We start from the raw sequence: 22,619 nt of genomic DNA, 5'->3' as shown, positions 1-22,619 counted from the left end.
ATATGAATTGCCACAATTATGTTTGCTCTTCAAATAATGTATTTTATTAAAACAGAAAAAATAAGTAAATTGCCCAAATTTCCACCCCCTTAAAAATGTAAGGTTACATTTTAAAATCAAACAAATTGTGTGATGGGCACTTTTTCAAATGAAAAAAATGGGTCTCTAAAATAAACAGAACAGATGCTGAATGAAGTTCTGGGTCTTTACGTGTTAAGAGGCGAGATAGAACAGGTCAACTAGTGAAAGAACTTTAATAAGTGTTTGCAACTCTGTTTGTGAATTGCAGTATGTTATTTATTAAAAAAAAACACTTGTTTGACAACTGACCCACATATTTCTTCTTAAGGAATCTTGTAAGAGTCTGCTGATTTGCACAGGCTTCAAGCTTCCTTTTAAGAGGCATTTTCTCAGCTATCTGCAATACAGGTATGACTGAAGAATGAAGCAGGTGTTAAACATGGGCTTTTCTACACAGAACAATCAACTAGTCCATTGTCAACACTTTGACTAAATCAGTAGACATAGATCAATATCTTTGAAAATACCATATAAGTATCATTAGCATTTAAAACAATTCAATCCGTATTCTTTGATCATATTTTGGACCAGAGTGAGGCTCTATCTCCACTAGCCTACCTATTGTTTCTGCGGTGAGGAGGATTCACCATCTTCATCGAATGTTTTCATTATTTATCTGAAGATAATCGCCAAAAAGCCTACCGGTATGCAAATGTATGTCTCTCTTACCGATGCGATTGGGTAGGCTACTGACCAGTTGATAACTTTAACATCACTGTCTGGCAAGTCCTGATGGACTGGCAAGTCCTGATGCAATACCATGGACATACAGTATAACTACGATATATGATTTATGAATGGCAAGGATACATGAGATTGACCTCATTCTGTCAGTTTGACACCATGTATAAACTAGTCAAGCTTGCTGTTCGTCAATGAAATCACAGTAAGCCAACATGCCAGCACTTAGTGGCTGCATATCAAACACGCAAAAGAAAATAAATCAGTGTTCCAGAAAACAATAGGCTGAGTGGATTTCGACTCATCATTACCACATTGTATGGGACGTGCAAATTGACTCACATAGACGATGAAGGAGCAGCATGCTTTCTCTCCCGTGTAAAGACATTTGACCACAGCGTACAACCGGCTATATACTGTAGCCAACAGCCGATGCTAGTCGAAAACACTACACACACACACACACACAAACACACACACACACACACACACACACACACACACACACACACACACACACACACACACACACACACAATCCTTCTGTCTCACCTTGCGCAGGGGTTTCAGCTTGGTCTGCATGATGAACTGGTACTTGCAGAGTTCACAGCAACGTGTATCTGAGGACTTGATCCATTGCTGCAGGCACGCCTGGTGGACGAAGCGCAGGCTGCCCGTACAGTGGCACGGTGTTATCAACGGGCTCTCATCATCTCCTTCACAGTGACAGATCCTACAGAGACAGACACACAGGGTCAGTTACAGACACAGATAAGTAGACCATAGCAGATACACAGCTATTGGGACGGCAGCTAGCCTAGAGGTTAGAACACTGGGCCAGTAACCGAAAGGTTGCTGGATCGAATCCCCGAGCTGACAAAGTAAAAATCTGTCATTCTGCCCCTGAACAAGGCAGTTAACCCACTGTTCCCTGGTAGGCCATAATTATAAATAAGAACTTGTTCATAACTGACTTAAATAAAGGTTCAATAAAAAATATATATACAGTGCCTTCAGAAAGTATTCATACACACCCCTTGACTTACTCCACAGTTTGTTGTTACTGCCTATAGAAAATTCATGATAGAGTTATTACCCCCAGACAGTTAATGATACAGAGTTATTACTTCCAGACTGTTAATAATACAGAGTTATTATATCCAGACAGGTATTACCTCCAGACAGTTAATGATAGAGTTATTACTTCCAGACAGTTAATGATACATAGTTATTACCTCCAGACAGTTACTGATACATAGTTATTACCTCCCGACAGTTACTGATACATAGTTATTACCTCCAGACTGTTAATAATAGAGTTATTACCTCCCGACAGGTATTACTTCCAGACAGTTAATGATACAGAGTTATTACTTCCAGACAGTTACTGATACATAGTTATTACCTCCAGACTGTTAATAATAGAGTTATTACCTCCCGACAGGTATTACTTCCAGACAGTTAATGATACAGAGTTATTACTTCCAGACAGTTACTGATACATAGTTATTACCTCCAGACTGTTAATAATAGAGTTATTACCTCCCGACAGGTATTACTTCCAGACAGTTAATGATACAGAGTTATTACTTCCAGACAGTTACTGATACATAGTTATTACCTCCAGACTGTTAATAATAGAGTTATTACCTCCCGACAGGTATTACTTCCAGACAGTTAATGATACAGAGTTATTACTTCCAGACAGTTACTGATACATAGTTATTACCTTCAGACTGTTAATAATACAGAGTTATTACTTCCAGACAGTTAATGATAGAGTTATTACTTCCAGACAGTTACTGATATATAGTTATTGCCTCCAGACAGTAACTAATACAGAGTTATATCCCCCAGACAGTTAATGATAGAGTTATTACCCCCAGACAGTTAATGATACAGAGTTATTATCTCCATACAGTTATTACTTCCAGACAGTTAATGATAGAGTTATTACTTCCAGACAGTTACTGATATATAGTTATTGCCTCCAGACAGTTACTGATACAGAGTTATTACCCCCAGACAGTTATTACTTCCAGACAGTTAATGCAAGTTATTACTTCCAGACAATAATACAATAGAAAAAGTCTATATACAGTGTGTGCAACTGAGGTAGGATAAGGGAGGTAAGGCAATAAATAGGCCATAGTGGCAAAATAATTACAATATAGCAATTAAACACTGGAGTGATAGATGTGCAGAAGATGAATGTGCAAGTAGATATACTGGGGTGCAAAGGAGCAAAATAAATAACAGTATGGGGATGAGGTAGTTGGATGGGCTATTTACAGATGGGCTATGTACAGGTGCAGTGATCTGTGAGCAGCTCTGACAGCTGGTGCTTAAAGCTAGAGAGGGAGATATGAGTCTCCAGCTTCAGTGATTTTTGCAGTTCGTTCCAGTCATTGGCAGCAGAGAACTGGAAGGAAAGGCGTCCAAATGAGGAATTGGATGTTACAGAGTTATTACCTCCAGACAGTTAATGATAGTTACAGTATCAACAAATTCTCATCATCTCCGCCACAGTGACCATAGAGATCAGAGTTTACCTCCAGACAGTTATTACTTCCAGACAGTTACTGAACGTTATTACCTCCGACAGTTACTGACACAGAGTTATTACCTCCAGACAGTTACTGAAAGAGTTATTACCTCCAGACAGTTATTACTTCCAGACAGTTACTGAACGTTATTACCTCCGACAGTTAATAATACAGAGTTATTACCTCCAGACAGTTACTGATACAGAGTTATTACCTCCAGACAGTTATTACTCCCAGACAGTTACTGATAGAGTTATTACCTCCAGACAGTTATTGATACAGAGTTATTACCTCCAGACAGTTACTGATACAGAGTTATTACCTCCAGACAGTTACTGATACATAGTTATTACCTCCAGACAGTTACTGATACAGAGTTATTACCTCCAGGCAGTTAATGATACAGAGTTATTACCCCCAGACAGTTACTGATACAGAGTTATTACCTCCAGACAGTTACTGAAAGAGTTATTACCTCCAGACAGTTACTGATACAGAGTTATTACCTCCAGACAGTTATTACTCCCAGACAGTTACTGATACAGAGTTATTACCTCCAGACAGTTACTGAAAGAGTTATTACTTCCAGACAGTTAACGATGCAGAGTTACAGTATCAACAAATTCTCATAGAGGAGATCAAAGTTTATATCAGACAGAAATACTGATCACATCAGAACTAATAACACAACACAGAAACGGTCTATCACAGGAGGCTGGTGAGGGGAGGATGGCAATTAATAATGTCTGGAATTAATTGGAATCAAAATATGTGTTTGATGTGTTTTTTATCATGTTAAGTACACTCCATTCCAGCCATTACTATGAGCCCGTCCTCCTCAATTAAGGTACCACAAGCCACCTGTGCTGTCTATGTCCCCAAGAGGAAACTGAATAATGACAAACTAATGTCATTTATGCTATTTTATTGCTGAATCAACTTCACAGTCATGAATCATTTTCTGTTTTCTGAGGGGCATGGGTTTCGTCCCATATGGCACCCAATGGGCCCTGGTCAGAAGTAGTGCACTATATAGGGAATAAGGTGATATTTGGGACGCATCCATTAGAGTAGACATAGAATGACACAGATAGTTTGTTACAGTACGGCTTATAAACAGAACAAGGATTTTACCACAGCAGCATTGACTGTTGGAGGACATGAGATCACTACAGTGACTCTATATACACACACACACACACACACACACACACACACACACACACACACACACACACACACACACACACACACACACACACACACACACACACACACCGTATTCTGAGCATACACACACCATAAATGAAAGGTATATTTCAGGCAATCAATCAGATCTGTAACATCGCTCTTATTCTCAAGCAGGAAGTTGGAAGGAGAACATCGATGGAGAGAGAGAAAGAGAGAAATAGAGAAATAGAGAGAGAGAGGGATAGTGTGAGAGAGAAAGAGAGATAGGGAAAGAGGGAGAGAGAGAAGTAGAGTGGAGAGAGAGAGAGTGTGAGGGAGAGGATGAGAAAGAGAGAGAAGAAGAAAGAGAGAAATAGAGGGGAGAAAGAGGGAGAGCGTGAGAGAGGATGGTGGGATCAGAGTTGCTGTTGAAAATGCAGAGTAAACCTGTAAAGGCAGCGCTGAAGTCAATACTCTCCCTATACACATACATCCTCTCCCTATACACACACGCACCCTCTCCCTATACACACACACACCCTCTCCCTATACACACACACACACACACCCTCTCCCTATACACACACACACACACACACACCCTCTCCCTATACACACACACACCCTCTCCCTATATACACACACACCCTCTCCCTATACACACACACACCCTCTCCCTATACACACACATACCCTATCCCTATACACACACACCCTCTCCCTACACACACACTCACCCTCTCCCTACACACACACCTACCCTCTCCCTACACACACACTCACCCTCTCCCTACACACACACACCCTCTCCCTATACACACACACCCTCTCCCTATACACACACACCCTCTCCTTATATATACACACACACACACCCTCTCCCTATATATACACACACACACACCCTCTCCCTATATATACACACACACACACCCTCTCCCTATATATACACACACACACCCTCTCCCTATATATACACACACACACACACACACACACACCCTCTCCCTATATATACACACACACACACACCCTCTCTCTATATATACACACACACCCTCTCCCTATATATACACACACACACCCTCTCCCTATATATACACACACACACACACACACACACACACACCCCTCTCCCTATATACACACACACACACACACACACCACACACACACACACACACACACACACACACACACACACACACCCTCTCCCTATATATACACACACACACACACACACACCCACACACACCCTCTCCCTATATATACACACACACACACCCTCTCCCTATATATATATACACACACACACACACACACACCCTCTCCCTATATATACACACACACACACACACACACACACACACACACACACCCTCTCCCTATATACACACACACACCCTCTCCCTATATATACACACACACACACACACACACACACACACACCCTCTCCCTATACACACACACACACGCACACACACACACACACACACCACACACACACACACACACACACACACACACCCTCTCCGTATACACACACACACCCTCTCCGTATACACACACACACCCTCTCCGTACACACACACACCCTCTCCGTACACACACACCCTCTCCGTACACACACACACACACACACACCCTCTCCGTATACACACACACACACCCTCTTCCTACACACACACACACACACCCTCTCCGTATACACACACACACACACACACACACCCTCTCCGTACACACACCCTCTTCCTATACACACACACACCCTCTCCCTATACACACACACTCTCCCTATACACACACACACCCTCTCCCTATACACACACACACACACCCTCTCCCTATACACACACACACACACCCTCTCCCTATATACACACACCCTCTCCCTATACACACACACCCTCTCCCTATACACACACACCCTCTCCCTATACACACACACCCCTCTCCCTATACACACACACACACACACACACACACACACACACACACACACACACACACACACACACACCATCAAGGATGAGTCGGGGAGGTAGGTGTGATTAAATGACAACATAAAGAAAGGAGGAGGGAAAACAGAACAGCATTATGACTTCCTCAAAAACAGACTAAGGAGGAGAGAGGTGTGGAGGGATGGAGGAGGGAGAGAGAGGAGGTAGTTCTTAGTGGTTATGGCTGGGGAGGAGAAGAGGAGAGAGTGGGATGGAGGGAGAGAGAGGAGGTAGTTCTTAGTGATTATGGCTGGGGAGGAGAAGAGGAGAGAGTGGGATGGAAGGAGAGAGAGGAGGTAGTTCTTAGTGGTTATGGCTGGGGAGGAGAAGAGGAGAGAGTGGGATGGAAGGAGAGAGAGGAGGTAGTTCTTAGTGATTATGGCTGGGGAGGAGAAGAGGAGAGAGTGGGATGGAAGGAGAGAGAGGAGGTAGTTCTTAGTGATTATGGCTGGGGAGGAGAAGAGGAGAGAGTGGGATGGAGGGAGAGAGAGGAGGTAGTTCTTAGTGATTATGGCTGGGGAGGAGAAGAGGAGAGAGTGGGATGGAAGGAGAGAGAGGAGGTAGTTCTTAGTGATTATGGCTGGGGAGGAGAAGAGGAGAGAGTGGGATGGAAGGAGAGAGAGGAGGTAGTTCTTAGTGATTATGGCTGGGGAGGAGAAGAGGAGAGAGTGGGATGGAAGGAGAGAGAGGAGGTAGTTCTTAGTGATTATGGCTGGGGAGGAGAAGAGGAGAGAGTGGGATGGAGGGAGAGAGAGGAGGTAGTTCTTAGTGATTATGGCTGGGGAGGAGAAGAGGAGAGAGTGGGATGGAGGGAGAGTGTGTGTGGTGTTTGTTTGCCGTTCTGCAAATCACTGAGAAACATGTACCATACCAGACTGACTCCATAACGGTAGTCATAAAGCATGAGACATTTATAATAGTATTCAGATAGTGTGTGAGATGATGTTTTACCAGACTGTTGAGTGGGGACAAAATTGGTGTAAATAGACTAGCATGTGATGCACTGCTGGCTGGGAATATGATAGAAACAGGGATTCAATTTGCCTTGCTTCGTCAGCCAGAACACACCTTGTTGAGCAGAGATAGTGAGATGGTAAGTGCCATGGATGCTAGCAGAGCATCTCAACATGAAACGCATTCAAACGCCAGCGGGAAACATGATGTAAACAGTATGATTATTCCTAATCCATCTCTCGCTCTCTGTATGTATATTTCATCATCTATCTGTCTTTAAACTTGGCGCCGCCATACATACGTTTCCTGTTTTAATTCTGACCTGTCATGAACGAGCGCGCGTGAATGAGCATTATCATTTCTGTATAATTTGGAAGTATTGGAATTAGGCCAAAACAGTATGTAAAGGAAATACAGTAGCAATAGTGAACTTGATGAAATGTATTTGGAGGTGTTGGCAGAATTGTTTTATTTTGCAGTGACATTTCTTGTATCTGCCCTCAGGGCACACACTGGTTGAATCAACTATGTTTTCACATCATTTCAATGAAATTATATTGAACCAACGTGGAATAGATGTTAAATTGATGTCTGTGCCCAGCGGGCGATTTTTTTTGTTGCAAATTGTTGTGGACCAGTCCGATGTGGATGGTCATTTGTTGTATGGCTACTTTGGGAATATTAACTAATCATGGCCAGAAAAGGTGAGGAATTTATTCTGCAATGGTTATTAAGAACAGCTGCTCTTTCCATGACAGACTGACCAGGTGAATCCAGGTGAAAACTATGATCCCTTATTGATGTCACTTGTTAAATCCACTTCAATCAGTGTAGATGAAGGGGAGGAGACAGGTTAAAGAAAGAATTTTAAGCCTTGAGACAATTGAGACATGGATTGTGTATGAGTGCCGTTCAGAGGGTGAATGGGCAAGACAAAATATGCGTCTTTGAACAGGGTATGGTAATAGGTGCCAGGCACAATGGTTTGTGTCAAGAACTGAAACGCCGCCGGGTTTTTCACTCAACAGTTTCCAGTGTGTATCAAGAATGGCCAGCCAACTTGACACAACAGTGGAAAGCATTGGAGTCAACATGGGCCAGCATCCCTGTGGAACCCTTTCAACACCTTGCAGAGTCCATGCCCTGATGAATAGAGGTTGTTCAATTTAATATTAGGAAGGTGTTCCTAATGTTTTTTACACTCTGTATATATTTCCCATTTGCACAAGTCTATTACTACTCTACTATTGCCTTCTTCAACCACTAGAAACTGTTTGTACGCATGATCTAAAGTTTACGGGAGGGTAAGCACATTCTCACGTCAATTTCAGTTTTTATAAATGCCAACTTTTGCGTGAAAAATGTAGCATATGCATGTTTTAGAAGACAACGTTCATAAATGAGGCCCCTGATGTCAGTCACACCTAAAGCTCTCCTCTGTTCCTCCCTCGTACACCCTGATCACACAGTCAACATCCAATAAGCAGTTAAATAACTTTCTCCTCTCCACTGTGTTTAATAATATAATACCATTGTTTCAATGGAAAAACCTTCCCAGTTCTCTCTGCTCTGAGTGGTACGTCCGTAAAAGTCAGTCAGCATTGATCTATAATATCTCGTTTCCATTGGCAACACATTTGCGCTGGCTTGATTTCTAATCATTGCCTCTTGTTCAGATTCAAGCCGAACCAGGGAGAGCCACTCCAATAATGTGTCAGAAAGACTGTTGCATTAGGCTAGCAGCCAGGACAGAGTAGAGCAGAATGAACAGAGTGGGTGGCAAGGAATAATATAATAGCCATATCTAGGAAAACCAAAGTTCCAAAGGCTGGGCCTAATAGTGTGTAAGAGGTCATACAATAAGCTTTGTAGTGATTCATATGTTGATAATGTAAAGAATATTTGCTGGTCTGTGGTGTGTAATGAGGAGCAACCAGACGCTGCACTTGACGCATTTATGAAACTACTTATTCCAGTTACTAATAAGCGTGCACCCATTAAGAAAATGACTGTAAAAACGGTTTAATCCCCTTGGATTGATGAGGGATTGAAAAATTGTATGGTTGAGAGGGATGAGGCAAAAGGTATGGCAATTAAGTCTGGCAGCCCAACTGATTGGCAAACGTACTGCAAATTAAGAAATCATGTGACTAAACTAAATTAAAAGAAACTACACTATGAAACAAAGATAAATTATATAAAGAATGATAGTAAAAAGCTTTGGGGCACCTTAAATGAAATTTTGGGGAAAAAAGCTCATTCATTCATTAAATCAGATGGCTCATTCATCAAAGCCCGCTGATATTGCAAACCACTTTAATGACTTTTTCATTGGCAAGACAAGCAAACTTAGGGATGACATGCCAGCAACAAACGCTGACACTACACATCCAAGTATATTGGACCAAATTATGAAAGACAAGAATTGTACTTTTGAATTCCGGGGTCCAGGGTCTGACAATCTATATGGAAAATTGCTGAGGATAATAGCTGACGATATTGCCACATCTTCAATTTAAGCCTACTAGAAAGTGTGTGCCCTCAGGCCTGGAGGGAAGCTAAAGTCATTCCGCTACCCAAGAATAGTAAAGCCCCCTTTATTGGCTCAAATAGCTGACCATATTAGCTCTCTGTGGATGTACACAGAGAGCTAATATTAATAATATGCATGTCACCAATTCTTAGTAAACTTCTAGAAAAAATGGTGTTTGACCAGATACAATGCTATTTTACAGTAAACAAATCGACAACAGAATTTCAGCATGCTTGTAGGGAAGGAAACTCAACAAGCAGAGCACTTACACAAATGACTGATGATTGGCTGAGAGAAATTGATGATAACATGATTGTGGGGGCTGTCTTGTTAGACTTCAGTGCAGCTTTTGACATTATTGATCATAGTCTGCTGCTGGAAAAACTTGAGTTATGGCTTTACACCCCCTGCTATAATGTGGATAAAGAGTTATTTGTCTAACAAAACACAGAAGGTGTTCTTTAATGGAAGCCTATCAAATATAATCCAGTTAGAACATGGAAATCCCCAGGGTAGCTGTTTAGGCCCCTTGCTTTTTCCAATTTTTACTAACAACATGCCACTGACTTTAGGTAAAGCAAGAGTTTCTATGTATGTGAATGACTCAACGTTATACACGTCAGCTACTACAGCGACTGAAATGACTGCAACACTCAACAAAGAGCTGCAGTTAATGTCCGAGTGGGTGGCAAGGAACAAGTTATCCCTAAAAAAATTATACAACTAAAAGCATTGTATTTGGAACGAAACACTCACTAAACCATAAACCTCAACTAAATCTTGTAATAAATAATGTGGAAATTGAGCAAGTTGAGATGACTAAACTGGTTGGAGTAACACTAGATTGTAAACTGTCATGGTCAAAACATATTGATGCAGTAGTAGCTAAGATGGGGAGAAGTCTGTCTATAATAAAGCAATGTTCTGCCTTCTTAACAACACTATCAACAAGGCAGGTCCTACAGGCCCTAGTTTTGTCGCACCTTGACTACTGTTCAGTCATGTGGTCAGGTGCCACAAAAAGGACTTAGGAAAATTGCAATTGGCTCAGAACCGGGCAGCACAGCTGGCCCTTGGATGTACACAGAGAGCTAATATTAATAATATGCATGTCAATCTCTCCTGGCTGAAAGTGGAGGAGAGATTGACTTCATCACTACTTGTATTTATAAGAGGTATTAACATGTTGAATGCACTGAGCTGTCTGTCTAAACTACTGGCACACAGCTCGGACACCCATGCATACTCCACAAGACATGGCACAAGAGGTCTCTTCACAGTCCCCAAGTCCAGAACAGACTATGGGAGGCACACAGTACTACATAGAGCCATGACTACATGGAACTCTATTCCACATCAAGTAACTGACGCAAGCAGTAAAATTAGATATAAAAAAAACAGATTAAAAAACACCTTATGGGGACTGTGAAGCAACACAAACATTGGCACACACACACACACGCACACACACACACACGCACACACGCACACACGCACACACACTATACACACACACTATACACACACACTATACACACACACGGATTTAGTACTGTAGATATGTGGTAGTGGTGGAGTAGAAGCCTGAGGGCACACAGTGTGTTGTGAAATCTGTGAATGTTTTGTACTGTTTTAAAATGGTATAAACTGCCTTAATGTTGCTGGACCCCAGGAAGAGTAGCTGCTATGGGAATCTATAATAAATACAAATATAAACAGGAAGGATCAGTAGTGATCTCAATCCATGTGTGCATCCCAAATGGTACCCTACTACTCTTTATAGTGCACTACTTTAGGAATTGAGTGCAATCAAAGCTCCATAAGGTTCTATACTTGTCTTGGTCTCTACAGGGAGTAACAAGTCAGAACACCATCCGCCTGTGTCTGTCTCTGTCTCTCTCTATTTCCCTCTCTCTCTCTCTGCCTGTCTGTCAAGACAGAACACTGTCAGCGCCCCTCTCTCTGTCTGTCTGTCTGTCTCTCTGGCTGTCCCTGTGGATTGCCAGAGTTAATCATTTAAATCCTACTTAGCAAGTAGAAAAATAAAACACACCCACGCAAGCCTCGCACTCACACACCTACACTCGCCTACACAGTACATACTCCTGACACGAGTCAGGTCATGAGCCACCCGACCTTGGTCTGACACAAAGTGTGTGTGTGTATACATGTGTGCGTGTATACATCTGTGTGTCAGACCTTATAAGGCTATTTGAAGCCAATAATCTGCCTGTTGATCCCTAGCCTGAACCCACTCCCAGAGAGCTCATGTTCCTCTCTCCCAGGACAACTACCTCATTTGAGCTGGGTCATGGAGTGTGTGGCGTGCAGGAATCTACCAACACAAGGTTGAAAGGGGGTGGACCACAGGACTCCACCACCACAGGGTTGAAAGGGGGTGGACCACAGGACTCTACCACCACAAGGTTGAAAGGGGGTGGACCACAGGACTCTACCACCACAGGGTTGAAAGGGGGTGGACCACAGGACTCTACCACCACAAGGTTAAAAGGGGGTGGACCACAGGACTCTACCACCGCAGGGTTGAAAGGGGGTGGACCACAGGACTCTACCACCGCAGGGTTGAAAGGGGGTGGACCACAGGACTCTACCACCACAAGGTTGAAAGGGGGTGGACCACAGGACTCTACCACCACAAGGTTGAAAGGGGGTGGACCACAGGACTCTACCACCGCAGGGTTGAAAGGGGGTGGACCAAAGGACTCTACTTCCATGTCACGTCACAGGGATGTTCAGGCTCTCCCAGGACAACTACCTAATTTGAGCTGGGGCAGGGAGTGTGTGGCGTGCAGGAATCTACCACCACAAGGTTGAAAGAGGGTGGACCACAGGACTCTACCACCACAAGGTTGAAAGGGGGTGGACCAAAGAACTCTACTTCCACGTCACCTCACAGGGGTGTTCAGGCTCTACCACTTCACAGGATGGGCTGGGCAGGACTCTACTACGTCACGTCCCAGGAGGGGTGAGCAGGATCCAGCAATGGTATTCTATGGAATTCTACCACAAAACAGCACAGGGTGACAATCCAGGAATCACCCACCTGCAGCAGTCTCCGGACAGCGAATAGGGAGAGAGCGGGCCTGGCGTGAGCGGCCCTGTTTTCTCTGAATGGGTGGGTGACGAACACTGGTCCAGAAATGAAAACCGGTCCAGATCGCTGTCTTCATCCATGTAGCAGAGGGGGGCTTCCCCGAGGAGAGCCGCTACCCCGCTGCCAGCATCTCTTCCTGGGATTCCAGCCCCTGTCCAAGCCCTGGTCCTTCCCTTGGGGACCTCGAACACTTCGTCATCCCCCAAGAGGTCCTCTGCTCCCCCCAGGGGAGGCTCGCTGCCCCCCATCAGGGCGCTGGAGGATTTGGCGATGTGGAGGCGGGAATCGTAGCTCCCCAGCTCAGAACACTGGAGACTGGCCGAAGTAGAGGAGCGAGAAAAAGGGAGGAAGAGGCGGAGGAGGTTGGAGCTGGGAGGGTGGAGGTGGGAGTTAGGAGGAGGAGGAGGAGGGGGGACGCCGGTAGAGGGAGGTTGGAGGCAGTGTTGGGGGTTGAGGTATTTGTAGTTGTTGGTGAACGAGGGGACGAGGTGAGGGTGTGTGTGGGTGTGCGTGGGGAATGAAGGTAGGTTTGAGGCCTGGTGTGGGAGTGTGGCCGCTTTGCCGTTGAGTGCCTTGGACTTCCGGTCCGTGTTGGGTGGTTCGGGTTTAACCTCCAGCTCTCCTTCAGAACAGGTCCGGTCTATGAAGTGCAGTCCACTACAGAGACTATCCATGCGCTGACCAACATCGTTCAGAGAGCGAGAAAACTTCAATGTCCCATTGACGGTGGAGGGGCGGAGCAGTGAAAACCATTCCGTTCCGAATGAGACCCCACCTCGGGCTTTGGGGGGCTTGAAGGCTGGGGGTGCGTCCAGGCAGAGGGTTGTCATGGAGATGTCTCCTCCTGACCCCTGAGATGTTTTGCCGTTTGAGTTCAATAGAACCACGGCGGTCTGCAAAGGCTTCTGGGAGCACTGATCTGGAGATGTGGCGGTAAGGCTGTGTGTGAGGGAGTGGAGGGATAGAGGGGTGAGGGATGGAAGTTGGAGGAGTGGAGGGATGAAGGGATGGAATTTGGAGGAGTGGAGGGATGAAGGGATGGAATTTGGAGGAGTGGAGGGATGAAGGGATGGAGGTTGGAGGAGTGGAGGGATGGAGGTTGGAGGAGTGGAGGGATGAAGGCATGGACAGGCGGATGATAGCGGAAAACCGGTACAGGAAAGAGGAGAAGAGAGACAAGCAGGAGGGAGGAGAGAGGGGTAGAAAAAAGAGAAATGAAACAAAAGGCCAGCGTGCATTCAAAGAAAGAAAACAGGATGGAGAATTAAAACAGGGAAACTCCCTGACCTTTCACAGGGTGGTTGGTGTAAAGCAGACAATGTGACAATGGACAATAAAGTGTTCTTCGTCAGTACTGTGTAGTACTCCTCACTTCCAACTCTAGCTCCAATCTATTCTGTTTGGCATCAGGCAACACCATCTGTGACCCGTCTTTCATAATATCAACTATCCATGGGTCTGCCTTGCCCTCAGCAGCCCAATGCAATTGAAGGATGTAAACCAGCAGATGTCATGGTTGGAGGGTTAAAGGTCAGGGTTAGAGTTGAAAGGTTATTATTTAAAGGTGTGTGTACAGTACCTGCAGATGTCCTGGTTGGAGGGGGTGACCGACGTTCGTGAGAAGTTGCAGGGGGCGTTGACGGAGGTGGGGCTCCCCGCCTGAGGGAGAGAACGAGAAATACAAAAATAACTCTGATTAGTCTCATTGGCATCACCAGATGCCTGCATATACAGTAAAGAGTAGGGCTGAGTGATTAACCGACTACGTTAGGTTAGATACACACAGACCACACGAGAGAGGAATGTACACAACACAACGATGAGAGAAAGGATAAGAGAGTTTGTGAAAGTATGCCTCACTAAATAGGATGACTAAAGACAGTATAGTATGGGGAGTACAGAGATAACTTTGTCTGGCTGGTAGGCTGCTACTGCCTGAGCAAGCACGAGATGATAGCTTTAAGGAATTCAAAATAATAAAGTCATCAAATAAAAACTAAGTAATATACACAACACATTTTTTTTATTATTTCATAGTAATTTAAAATGTTCTATTGATGTGGACCTGACAGAGACAATATTTTGGCAATTGAATGTTCACTATTTTTGGCTTGGAAAGCTCATAATATTTCATAACGCATTTCTTGTTAAAAATGTTTTATTGGAACCGAAATCGAAAACCGTTATTATTTTTTAATAATCAAAACGAAACAAACCAGAAAAGCACTAGTAGAGAGAGAGAGCTGGCCTCTGATTAGCTGTATACTTCCTCAGATATACATTGAACAAAAATATAAACACATGAGCTGAAAATAAAATATCCCCCGAAACACAAGAACCTTATTTCTCTCAAATTTTGTGCACAATTTGTTTACATCCATGTCTGTAATAAAGCCATTTTGTGGGGAAAAACTCATTCTGATTGGCTGGACCTGGCTCCCCAGTGGGTGGGCCTATGCCCTCCCAGACCCACCCATGCCTGCACCCCTGCCCAGTCATGTGAAATCCATGGATTAGGGCCTAATTAATTTATTTCAATAGACTCTTCCTTATGAACTGTAACTCAGTAAAATCTTTGAAATTGTTGCATGTGGCGTTTATATTTTTGTTCAGTGTAATATATCCCATTTAGCAGACGCGTTTTAAGCGTTCAGTTCCACAGAATGCACATTTCTATCAAGCCCGCGCAATGATTTGGGTTGTCAATTCATTTTGGCCAGCTTCCATACCGCCCGTGATGCACTGCACTACAAATCACAGCAACCACCGCCAACGTGATACACGCTAAACGGCAGTGCATTACCACACACACCCCTCCCACACACACACACACACACACACACACACACGAGCCAGCCAGCCAGCGCGCTGTATCATGTCATCACTAATGGCACATACCGAAAGTTTAAACGTGGTGTAGGCTAAATGTCCATGCCACGTTTCCGTTCCAACAGGTCATTGCTGTAGCCTACAGAAAATGTAATCTTGGTTGTCAACAAGTTAAAGATAAAATATTCACACGCGGTTATAAATGACTACTAAAGGATAATAGGATACACAAGCGAGTATTAATGAGTCAACACTTGAGTCAGCTACTTTATGAAATTACAACTAGTTTATGAAATTACAGCCTGATGCGCTCGCATCTGTGAATGCAATGTCAATTGCTTCGCTTTCGTATCCCGTTTTTTTCTTTTCTTTCGTGTGTCCGCTTTAAAGCGCGCAGCGGAGGGAAAGTGTACAGACACAGTACAGTCCTAGCTAGGCTACTAAAATGTTGCAGTCTAGCTTCGGTTTTTAAAGCTCGCCAATGAATAACCTAAAAACAAAACCTTGCAATAAAACACCATAAAAAGGAGAAACATGTAGGCCTATAACAGCAACATTTGAGCAGTAGTCTAGGCTGGCTACTCAACTACAATACATGTTGAGCGCACCATACAACAATGCTGCATTCAACTGCACTAGTGTTCCATGCAGTGAAAAAAGTTTAAATGTTACAACAACATATAACTACGTTTTTGTTATTTGGAGTTATTAAATACTTTTTGATTAGGGCCTCAGAATATTATGCACATCTGCAAGCAATATTATTTATCTCTTCAGTAAAATGGCACCGGCTGACGTTCTACGTGTCCCCAAATTATTGTGTTTTTTTGTTCGTTTATTTGCATCTTTTTTTTAAACTTATTTTGTACATAATGTTACCGCTACCGTTTCTTATGACCGAAAATAACTTCTGGACATCAGGACTGTGATTATTCACCACGGACTGGCAGAATCCTTTTTTTCCTTTAACGATTCTGACAGCCCAACGCAAATAATATACTGCTTTCTCAGGAACAGGCCCAGATCCCCGCGATTTGCGTGAAGAGGAGGCAGAGAAAAAGGAGCCAGAGGGCAGGCTGCCTTCTGAGAATTCGTAGGCGATCGAATAAACCCCCACTTCCTTCCATTCTGCTAGCAAACGTGCAATCTTTGGAGAATAAAATCGATGACCTACGCGGAAGATTAAACTACCAACTGGACATTCAATACTGTAATATTTTATGCTTCACGGAGTCGTGGCTGAACGACGACACTATCAACATACAGCTGGCTGGTTATACGATGTACCGGTAGGATAGAACAGCGGTGTCTGGTAAGACAAGGGGCGGCGGACTATGTATTTTTGTAAATAACAGCTGGTGCACGATATCTAAGGAAGTCTCAAGCTATTGCTCGCCTGAGGTAGAGTATCCCATGATAAGCTGTAGACCACACTATTCTCAGAACCACATTCCTGTAAAGCTTAGAGAAGATCTAATGTTAAATACTGTTGAAGTAATATGGCTACAGGTTCATCTGCCTCCCCTAAAGCCCATTCTGGTGGGAAGCTGCTATAGACCACCAAGTGCTAACAGTCAGTATCTGGATAATATGTGTGAAATACTTGATAATGTATGTGATATCAACAGAGAAGTATATTTTCTGGGTGATTTAAATATTGACTGGTTTTCATCAAGCTGCCCACTCAGGAAAAAAATTCTAACTGTAACCAGTGTCTGCAACCTGGATCAGGTTGTCAGTCAACCTACCAGGGTAGTTACAAACAGCACAGGAATTAATCATCAACATGTATTGATCACATCTTTACTAAGGCTGCAGATATTTGCTTTAAAACAGTATCCAAATCCAAAGGATGTAGTGATCACAATATAATAGCCATATTTAGGAATACCAAAGTTCCAAAGGCTGGGCCTAATAGTGTGTAAGAGGTCATACAATAAGCTTTGTAGTGATTCATATGTTGATGATGTAAAGAATATTTGCTGGTCTGTGGTGTGTAATGAGGAGCAACCAGACGCTGCACTTGACACATTTATGAAACGACTTATTCCAGTTACTAATAAGCACGCACCCATTAATAAAATGAATGTAAAAACGGTTAAATCCCCTTGGATTGATGAGGGATTGAAAAATTGTATGGTTGAGAGGGATGAGGCAAAAGGTATGGCAATTAAGTCTGGCAGCCCAACTGATTGGCAAACGTACTGCAAATTAAGAAATCATGTGACTAAACTAAATTAAAAGAAACTACACTATGAAACAAAGATAAATTATATAAAGAATGATAGTACAAAGCTTTGGGGCACCTTAAATTACATTTTGGGAAAAAAGCCAACTCGGCTCCTACATTCATTGAATCAGATGGATCATTCATCACAAAGCCCATTGATAATGCAAACTACTTTAATGACTTTTTCATTGGCAAGATAAGCAAACTTAGTGATGACATGACAGCAACAAACGCAGACACTACACATCCAAGTATATCAGACCAGATTATGAAAGACAAGAATTGTTTTTTTGAATTCTGTAAAGTCAGTGTGGAAGAGGTGAAAAAAATATTGTTGTCTATCAACAATGACAAGCCACCAGGGTCTGACAATCTAGATGGAAAATTACTGAGGGAGGATAATAGCAGGCGATATTGCCACTCCTATTTGCCACATCTTCAATTTAAGTCTACTGGAGACCGTGTGCCCTCAGGCCTGGAGGGAAGCTAAAGTCATTCCACTACCCAAGAATAGTAAAGCCCCCTTCATTGGCTCAAATAGCCGACCAATCAGCCTGTTACCAACCCTTAGTAAACTTCTGGAAAAAATTGTTTGACCAGATACAATGCTATTTTACAGTAAACAAATCGACAACAGAATTTCAGCATGCCTATAGGGAAGGATACTCAACAAGCAGAGCACTTACACAAATGACTGATGATTGGCTGAGAGAAATTGATGATAAAATAATTGTGGGGGCTGTCTTGTTTGACTTCAATGCAGCTTTTGACATTATTGATCATAGTCTGCTGCTGGAAAAACTTGTGTTATGGCTTTACACCCCCTACTATAATGTGGAAAAAGAGTTACTTGTCTAACAAAACTTAGAGGGTGTTCTTTAATGGAAGCCTATCAAATATAATCCAGTTAGAATCAGGAAATCCCCAGGGTAGCTGTTTAGGCCTCTTGCTTTTTCCAATTTTTACTAACGACATGCCACTGACTGAGTAAAGCCAGAGTTTCTATGCATGCGGATGACTCAACGCTATACATGTCAGCTACTACAGCGACTGAAATTACTGCAACACTCAACAAAGAGCTGCAGTTAGTTTCCGAGTGGGTGGCAAGGAATAAGTTATCCCTAAATACTTCTAAAACTAAAAGCATTGTGAAGCCTCTTGCACTGGGATGCGGTGTCTTAGACCACTGCGCCACTTGGGAGCCCTCTAACCTGGAAGCTTATAAGAAATCCCGATATTCCCTCCGACAAACAATCAAACAGGCAAAGCGTCAATAAAGGACTAGGATTGAATCGTACTACACCGGCTCTGACGCTCATCGGGTGTGGCAGGGCTTGCAAACAATTACAGACAACAAAGAAGCATAGCCGAGACCTGCCCAGTGACACGAGCCTACCAGACGAGCTAAACTACTTCTATGCTCGCTTCGAGGCAAACAACTTCTTGGGCTCGCTTTGAGGACAATACAGTGCCACCGACACGGCCCGCAACCAAAACCTGCAGGCTCTCCTTCACTGCAGCCAACGTGAGTAAAACATTTAAATGTGTTAACCCTCGCAAGGCTGCCGGCCTAGATGGCATCCCTAGCCGCGTCCTCAGAGCATGCGCAGACCAGCTGGCTGGTGTGTTTATGGACATATTCAATCAATCCTTATCCCAGTCTGCTGTTCCCACATGCTTCAAGAGGGCCACCATTGTTCCTGTTCCCAAGAAAGCTAAGGTAACTGAGCTAAATTACTATCTCCCCGTAGCACTCACTTCCGTCATCATGAAGTGCTTTGAGAGACTAGTCAAGGATCATATCACCTCCACCCTTCCTGACACACTAGACCCACTCCAATTTACATACCGCCCCAATAGGTCCAAAGACGACACAATTGCAATCACACTGCCCTAACCCATCTAGACAAGAGGAATACCTATGTAAGAATGCTGTTCATCGACTACAGCTCAGCATTTAACGCCATAGTACCCTCCAAACTCGTCATTAAGCTCGAGACCCTGGGTCTCGACCCCGCCCTGTGCAACTGGGTCCTGGACTTCCTAATGGGCCGCCCCCAGGTGGTGAGGGTAGGAAACAACATCTCCACCCCACTGATCCTCAACACTGGTGCCCCACAAGGGTGCGTTCTCAGCCCTCTCCTGTACTCCCTGTTCACCCATGACTGCGTGGCCATGCACGCCTCCAACTCAGTCATGAAGTTTGCAGACGACACTACAGTGGTAGGCTTGATTACCAACAACAACGAGACAGCCTACAGGGAGGAGGTGAGGGCCCTCGGAGTGGTGTGAGGAAAATAACCTCACACTCAATGTCAACAAAACAAAGGAGATGATTGTGGACTTCAGGAAAGAGCAGAGGGAGCAGCCCCCTATCCACATCGACGGGACAGTAGTGGAGAAGGTGGAAAGTTTTAAGTTCCTCGGCGTACACATCAAGGACAAACTGAAATGGTCCACCCACACAGACAGCGTAGTGAAGAAGGCGCAGCAGCGCCTCTTCAACCTCAGGAGGCTGAAGAAATTCGGCTTGTCACCAAAAACACTCACAAATTTTTACAGATGCACAATCGAGAGCATCCTGTTCGGGCTGTATCACCGCCTGGTACGGCAACTGCTCCGCCCACAACTGTAAGGCTCTCCAGAGGGTAGTGAGGTCTGCACAACGCATCACCGGGGGCAAACTACCTGCCCTCCAGGACACCTACACCACCCGATGTCACAGGAAGGCCAAAAAGATCATCAAGGACAACAACCACCCGAGCCACTGCCTGTTCACCCCGCTATCATCCAGAAGGCGAGGTCAGTACAGGTGCATCAAAGCTGGGACCGAGAGACTGAAAAACAGCTTCTATCTCAAGGCCATCAGAATGTTAAACAGCCATCACTAACATTGAGTGGCTGCTGCCAACGTACTGACTCCATTTTAATAATTAAAAATTGGATGTAATAAATGTATCACTAGCCACTTTAAACAATGCCACTTTATATAATGTTTACATACCCTACATTACTCATCTCATATGTATATACTGTACTCTATGCCATCTACTGCATCTTGCCTATGCCATTCGGCCATCGCTCATCCACATATTGTTATGTACATATTCTTATTCATTCCTTTACACTTGTGTGTATAAGGTAGTTGTTGTGAAATTGTTAGATTACTTGTTAGACATTACTGCATGGTCGGAACTAGAAGCACAAGCATTTCACTACACTCGCACTAACATCTGCTAACCATGTGTATGTGACAAATACAATTTGATTTGATTTGTCCGAGTCTGTAATACCAACATGTTTTAAGCAGACCACCATAGTGCCTGTGCCCAAGAACACTAAGGTAACCTGCCTAAATGACTACCGACCCGTAGCACTCACGTCTGTAGCCATGAAGTGCTTTGAAAGGCTGGTCATGGCTCACATCAACACCATTTTCCCAGAACCCTAGACCCACCCGAATTTGCATATCGCCCCAACAGATCCACAGATGATGCAATCTTTATTGCACTCCACACTGCCCTTTCTCAACTGGACAAAAGGAACACCTGTGTGAGATTTCAATTCATTGACTACAGCTCAGCGTTCAACACCATAGTGCCCTCAAAGCTCATCAATAAGCTGGGACTAAACACCTCCCTCTCAGCCAGGCATGACCCCAACACCATCATTAAGTTTGCCGATGACACAACAGTGGTAGGCCTGATCACCGACAACGATGAGAAAGCCTATAGGGAGGAGGACAGAGACCTGGCCGTGTGGTGCCAGGACAACCTCTCCCTCAACGTGATCAAGACAAAGGAGATGATTGTGGACTACAGGAAAAAGAGGACCGAGCACACCCCTATTCTCATCGATGGGGCTGTAGTGGAGCAGGTTGAGAGCTACAAGTTCCTTGGTATCCACATCACCAACAAACTAACATGGTCCAAGCACACCAAGACAGTTGTGAAGAGGGCATGACAAAATGTATTTCCCCTCAGGAGACTGAAAAGATTTGGCATGGGTCCTCTGATCCTTAAAAGGTTCTACAGCTGCACCGTCGAGAGCATCCTGACTGGTTGCATCACTGCCTGGCAAGGCACTACAGAGGGTAGTGCGAACGGCCCAGTGCATCACCGGGGCCAAGCTTCCTGCCATCCAGGACCTCTATACCAGACGGTGTCAGAGGAAGGCCCTAAAAATTGTCAAAGACTCCAGCCACCCTAGTTATAGACTGTTCTCTCCGCTACCGCACGGCAAGCGGTACCGGAGCACCAAGTCTAGGTCCAAGAGGCTTCTAAACAGCTTCTGCCACCAAGCCATAAGACTCCTGAACATCTAATCAAATGGCCACCCAGACTATTTGCATTGCTGCCCCCCCCCCCCCCCCCCGTTACACCGCTGCTACTCTCTGTTGTTATCATCTATGCATAGTCACTTTAATAACTCTACCAACATGTAGATACAATATTTCCTCAACTAATCGGTGCCCCC

The 22,619-nt window shown here is 44.1% G+C and overlaps 1 protein-coding gene across 8 annotated transcripts in view; it reads right to left on the bottom strand.

Annotated features, from left to right (window-relative positions):
- LOC123723767 (E3 ubiquitin-protein ligase MARCHF8) overlaps positions 1 to 22,619 on the bottom strand; it is a 157,263-nt gene that overhangs the window by 17,635 nt on the left and 117,009 nt on the right. For 5 of the 8 annotated variants that reach the window (XM_082964884.1, XM_082964887.1, XM_082964885.1 and 2 more), the window contains 2 exons: positions 14,664 to 14,743; positions 6,545 to 14,023 (listed from right to left, as the gene is read on the bottom strand). In XM_082964884.1, coding sequence (XP_082821010.1) covers positions 12,991 to 14,023; positions 14,664 to 14,743 — 1,113 coding nt within the window. In that variant the 3' untranslated portion in view covers positions 6,545 to 12,990. Of the gene's footprint in view, positions 1 to 1,314; positions 1,496 to 6,544; positions 14,024 to 14,663; positions 14,744 to 22,619 lie in introns of those variants that run through there. The other 3 variants (XM_082964889.1, XM_082964890.1, XM_082964891.1) reach the window with 1 other exon arrangement.

The sequence above is a fragment of the Salmo salar genome, chromosome 18 (assembly GCF_965601325.2).
Source record: "Salmo salar chromosome 18, fSalSal1, whole genome shotgun sequence".
NCBI lineage: Eukaryota > Metazoa > Chordata > Actinopteri > Salmoniformes > Salmonidae > Salmo > Salmo salar.
This window is presented reverse-complemented; position numbering and strand designations above follow the sequence as displayed.